The sequence below is a fragment of the Centroberyx affinis genome, unplaced genomic scaffold (assembly GCF_046629955.1).
Source record: "Centroberyx affinis isolate AG114_WGS23_722 - 3 ecotype Tasmania unplaced genomic scaffold, CSIRO-AGI_Caff_v1 ptg000956l_1, whole genome shotgun sequence".
Taxonomy (NCBI): Eukaryota; Metazoa; Chordata; class Actinopteri; order Beryciformes; family Berycidae; genus Centroberyx; species Centroberyx affinis.
The window spans coordinates 162,203-168,202 of record NW_027279530.1 but is presented as its reverse complement, the minus strand read 5'-3'; the positions used below and the strand labels follow the sequence as shown (position 1 = coordinate 168,202).

General features: G+C 43.1%; 1 protein-coding gene across 1 annotated transcript in view; it reads right to left on the bottom strand.

Moving 5' to 3' along the window:
* Window positions 1–1,640: 1,640 nt before the first annotated feature.
* Window positions 1,641–6,000, bottom strand: part of fstl4 (follistatin-like 4) — a 165,890-nt gene continuing 161,530 nt past the window's right edge. The window contains exons 13-14 of the mRNA XM_071522148.1: window positions 2,663–2,772; window positions 1,641–2,396 (exon numbers count right to left, since the gene is read on the bottom strand). Of these exons, the coding sequence (XP_071378249.1) occupies window positions 1,694–2,396; window positions 2,663–2,772 (813 nt within the window). The 3' untranslated portion in view covers window positions 1,641–1,693. The remainder of the gene's footprint in view (window positions 2,397–2,662; window positions 2,773–6,000) is intronic.

Below are 6,000 nucleotides of genomic sequence, written 5' to 3'. Positions count from 1 at the left end.
AGAGCAGCAAGACTGCTGCCCGAGGTTAATATTCATCTGTTGACCTCAGCACAACTGTCAAGAGGCAGGAACACCAGGGAAGCACTGAGGTCACTGTAATTTCTGATAATGTTATTACATCTGCTGAGAAGCAGGAGAGCTATCTTGGACCGCCGTTATGATGATTAGTGCGACTGCCAATCGCAAATTACATACAGTTCAACCTCAGAGAGAAAATATCTGTTATGCTGATGGACGAAGAGTTGCTGGTGTTTATTCAGTTAATGCCGAGAGACAGGAACCTGTCGACTGTTTCAAAATTTGTAATAACAATAAAAAATAATGCTAAACAAAGCTGTATAATTTTTGTCAACTTATTTAGTGATGTTAACAAAACAATTTGACAATCAATTGATAAGTGTACCTGCAGAAACAGGAAAAATACTTAATCCAGTGAGTATTTATAATGTATATAAAAATGTATCCCTACTTTTGAAACATTTAATGAGTTACAAGTAAATATTAATGTATTTTTTCCAGTTTGGATTTTTGTACATGCCCTGTCCATCTCTACTTTCTATCCAAATACAGACAAAAAATACATAAGTTTTGGAGTTGACTAGACAGATGGTGAAAGATAGTGGCAATGCCTTTACACTCCTGTATAAATTAAGATATGGCAAGCGTAGTTTGCTTACCTTGGAATTTGATCTTGTTGCTCAGCTCTCTGGGATGGGAAGATGCTACAAATGCTCATAGCCAATCAGATAGCGGAGTTGATGCCACTTTGACATGAGCTCAACATGCGGGTCGACGCAAACCGGAGTCATTGCCCTGAGGAAATCTGCAAAGTGGCATTTTCAGGCTTCAGAGCACAGTATAGTGCTGCAGGTACGGAGTTAATGTGAGAGACGGCGGACAAATTGTACCATTTCAGGAGTCTACAAGATGCACTGGTCATTTCTGGTTAGGTTTTCTATGCAATCAAAACATCCATAGTCCATGGCTAAAGGACCAATTGGGCTCTTTGGAAAGACACTGTAAATAGGGAGATTACACATGTGCATAAAGCCAACCTATGCTGGCATGGGGAGAATGAAAGCTTTCAGAGGGAGAATACAGTACAATACCATGACGAAGGACAAAGGCGAGTAAACAGATGAGCTCGTAGCGTTTAAAAGGACTCAAAACACACATACACTAAAGGCAGACGGACAGACAGACGTCTTGTGGTGACTATATGCAGCACTGGTGAGAACGACAAACATTGTTGAGATAAACAAAAACGAAAAGCTTTACTCTAAAAAAAGTGAGCATTGTGCATAGTTCATAGTTCATTGATAACCCCTCTTCAGGTACCTATTTGCTGTGATAACATGGAAGGAAGTGCAATAATGTACAATTCTGTATAGTTAAGTGCACATAGATCACTGTTGCACTGAACGGCATTGACACTTTCTCCCAATAGAAATATCACAACAGGGTTTCTTAATATTTTCTCAATTACTCTATTTTTAAGTGTACTTTTGTTACAATAAACCCAGGCATGTATTCCTCTCGCTCAGTCCCAGGGTTGAGTCCACAACTTACGTCCACATAAATCTTAATAATAAGTATTTTGGCCTGATCTTTCTCTCTCTTCTTCTTCTTCATTTACTTCTTTCCCCTTATCCTCCTCCTCCTCGTCTCCCTCTCTCTTTTTTTTCTCTCTCACTCATACCTCCCCGACCCAGACGATTGTGTTGCCTCTCTTGATGTCTGACACCTCGCAGTGCGGCGTGCTCTGTTTGCCGTTGAGGACGAAGAGGGACTCGGCGGACGGCGTCACCAGGTACTGTCCGAACAGTCCGCTGGAGACCACCACCCTGTTGGGGCCTCCCCAGGGCCAGGCTTGCGGGGCCAGGGGCTCCTTGAGGCTCCGCAGAACCTCGGTGCGGCCCGAGGACAGATCAGAGAAGAGCAGGTCCGTGCCTGAGCCCGAGGTGGCCACCACCACGTACTGGTTGGACTCTGTGAAGGAGGGCTGGAAGACCAGATCGGAGACAACTACGGGGTTGTCCGCTTCCTGGTTCAGACCCAGCTCCCCCTGGAACGACACTGTCTGAACCGTGAGCTTCGAACTCTGCTGGTCGGGGGTGACGACGTAGCGGCCGTCCGGCGACGTGTAGGGCTGCCCCGTCACGTTCAGGTTCGGCCCGATCACGGCGTCCGTCACGCTGTCGATGAGCAGCTGGGGCGGGGCTTGCAGGCGGCTCTTGCTCTGGCACTGGACGAAGTAGAAGCCGCTCAGGTGGGTGTAGGCCATGCTCACTGGGATGCAGCTGTAGTTTTTCAGGCTGATGGTCTTGACGCGGTGGAAGGTCTCCAGGTCGATCTTATGTACCGCGGGTTCGTTTTTGAGGAAGACGAAGGCAAACCTAAGGCGACAAAGTTCACAGGAAAGGTTAATAGCCTTTCCAGTTTTTTGGGGCGGTGATTAATACACATCGGGATTCTCATTAGGATTCTCATTTGCTCTTTTCTCCTTCACTTCAGAAGGACAGCTGTGATGAGTGAGTAATGAGCACGCCTGTCTTTTAAGGTCAATTGTGTCTGCATGTGTGCATACGCTTGTGTGTGTGCGTGCTTGGTTCGTGTGTGTGTGTGTGTATGGGTGTGCGTAGGTTTGCGGGTGCTTTTGTACCTCACGTGAGTGATGATGAGGTTGGTCGGGGGAATGAAGAAGTCGTCGACCCTCTGGAACGTCGTGCGGATGGCGTGATGCACTTCTCCAACACTCGCTTGGGGAATTACCTGTAGATTTGCCAGAAGAGAAAAAGTAAACATCAATACACAGGTACTACAGCTAACTGGCTAGCTTTATTGTAAGTCAGTCTTCACACTTGTTGCCATCCTAAGGTCAGGGATGCTTATCATTTTACAGTCTGTTGACAGCAGAGACATGCTAGCAACATAAGAGGCTAATATAAATGTAAAACAAAAATTCTGCAATTGTGGTTTGGATGGGAATCTACAAACACAAGAGAAAAAGAACAAGTGTGCACCCTGTTGGTGTCTGTATACCCAATTTGCCCTGAAACTCTACTATATATCTACAGTAGAAGAGTAATGGACATGGAGCACATTCACGTCTATCAGCAAACATTTTTCTTTGCCTGTAATACATTCATAGCACGTCTATTTGACACTCTGTGAATGTGAAATATAACATTCCTAACATCAATCTCGACAAAAAGCAGTTCTCATGAGATACCGTTTTTTTTTTTTTTTCTGATAGGGAATGTTACATTCAGCATCAATACTGAACGTGTATTCAGTGTTGCTAAATGTACTTTGATGCCTCAGCCTCTGTTTTTCATACTTTATTTGACCAGAACTAACACTAGAGACACATCACACATAAGTTTATTTGTGTTTTGCGATACCATTGTTGCTTTCATAGCTACATATACGATTATAGGACTTTTTCCCTTACTACATTCTTTAGGAGAAATCATGAGACTATATAATTAAAATAATGAATAATACTTAATTACTGTAAGTAATGTTAGAGCCATTCATAGCTAAAGCTTTTATTCAGAGTGACTTACAAATACACTCTTAGAAAGAAAGTCATTTTTAACTCATCTGTGTGTATTCTTTGGGACAACACACACACTTGTTTTACTTTTCAACACAAGATGTTAATAACAACTCATGTTGTGATAAAATGTATTGTCATTTTTTACATATGTTGTGTTGAAAAGTGTGTGTTATCCAAAATAAGACACACAGATGTGTTAAAAATGACACACACATCCTTTCTAAGAGAGTAATTAGCAGTTTAGTGTCTTGCTCAAGGACACTTCGATAGAACAGGTGACTGTTGTGGGAATCAAACCTGTGACCTTCTATCTACAGTGTGGCTCGCTGCTGCTAGTGTCTATGCGTGAAATACAAAGGCTCATATCTTGGGTGTTAACAGCCGGAGCTTGTCCAGGTGACATCCCCATACATCCTGGAACAGATAAACATCTACAGCATATGACGGCGGCTGATGAAATGTGGCCCCATCTCAGTCCTCTGATAAAGCATCTTATTTAGCGGTGGTTGCCTTAGGAGCAGACAACACAATAAAAGCCCCATCTCTCATGTCATAGACCTCATACTGATTCAGCGTGTTTTCAAAGTGCAGGGAGGAGGGAGGAGGGAGGGAGGGAGGTGGGAGAAGGGGGGGGGGGGGGTGCATCTACTTTTGATGGGCTCTCGATGCGCTGCCTCGCCTGTGACACACGCTTCATCATGCATGCCTGCGTGATCAGGTCACAGTGAAGGACGAGCCAGCTGCTTTATAGGACCAACGCGTGTGCCATCCATAGGATACGCATTCAATCAAAGCAGCAACTTGTGTGTGTGATCCTGCTTCCAGAATAAAACCAGTGCTCCTCTTTCCTCTCATTTTATTTCAAATCCTCTGCGAAAACTTGGCTCATTAAGGTACTTCTAGGTGTAGAAACACAGGCAAATATTTCTAGAGAGCATACAGAATCTTTTTTTTTTTTAAAGGCAAGGAACTAGTGTAAAATCTATTTTGAAGTCTACGCCTACACCAGTAAAGCTGTATCTCTACCTGATGCCCAGCGGGGGGCCAGGCTCCACACGCCTTCCAAAGAACGATCAAATGTTGGGAAATAAAAATAGCAAGTTTTCAAGTTGCCGAGTTGTTACTTTTGCTACAATGCTGCAGTGCTCCTCAAAGGCTCTCTCTCTCTCTCTCTCTCTCTCTCCCTCTCTCTCTCTCTCTCTCTCTCTCTCTCTCTACCTCTCCCCCCCTCCCATCTCTCTCTCCACCCCACTGAAAATCTTATCCATTTTCAACAAAATAGATAACCCTGTGTTTTTTGCCAGCCATGAAGAGAATCCTTGTTTTAAAAAAAAAAAAAAAAAAAAACAGTCATTACAATAGTTGCAGAATACAATGGCGGGAGTTAATGAGGTTCAATGTAGTATCACTCATGTATAATTAGGCAGCTGCTATGGTCTCCGGGGCTGGAGGTGCTCTCAACTTAATGCCACTGGCTTCCCATTGTCATCGCTCATCCCTGGATTTCATATCCACACACTCAGCACCGAGGCCCAATCGAGTTTTACTCTCCCCCTGCCAAATCTCTCCTCGCTGGCAGGCCTAATACCTGAGGGGGATTTGGTTCTGACTGAGTAGCTTTGCTTTTCAGCGACATTCGCTCTGCAGAAGCCTTGAGTAGCTTTTTACTTCCCCCATCTAACTACATTCAAATGAGATGGAATTCCTCGAGCGCTTCAATGTATCCGTGTCGTTTAGGAAATTCAATAAGTCTTACAAGCCACTTTACTTTAATATTACACTGTGCAGCGCTTGTTACAAGCCTATAACAATGGTAATTTTTAATACTGTCCGTTGTCGGGTTGCACTCACTCGGGCAACATACAATACATAATGGATTCGCTTGAAGACGCTGAGGCTCTTTGCCCCGAGCTCAATGCTTCTGCAATGATTTTTAAAACTCAAATTAACATTTAGTGTGCTTCTCTCTCTGAGTCCATTGAGAGGCAGAATTCAACTGACACATAGATATATCTAGATAGATTAATGGATAGATAGATAGATGGACAGATAGATGGACGGATGTTTGCTCATACAGTACATCAGACCAATAGTTGCCTTTTATTAAATATATACTGTAAATATTGCCCAGTCATGTTGTCCACTGCTGATATGACCACAGCTACCGATAAACAGTCTCTAAAAAAGCACATTTTCTTTGCATATTTTATCTTTTCATTTAACTGTTCAATACATTTTTTTGTACATTTATTCTTCATTCAAAATCAGTAATGCATCCCAGTTTCCCTGCCATGTGGGTTTCAGTGGAGAAATTTAATGTCCCATGATGGTCTCAAAGCTGTTTCATTCTGGTGGGAATACCCTGAATACTTGTAGTTTCCTGGCATGAAAATTGAAAAATGTAAACATATTGAATATCGGTGCAAAATATCGACCAT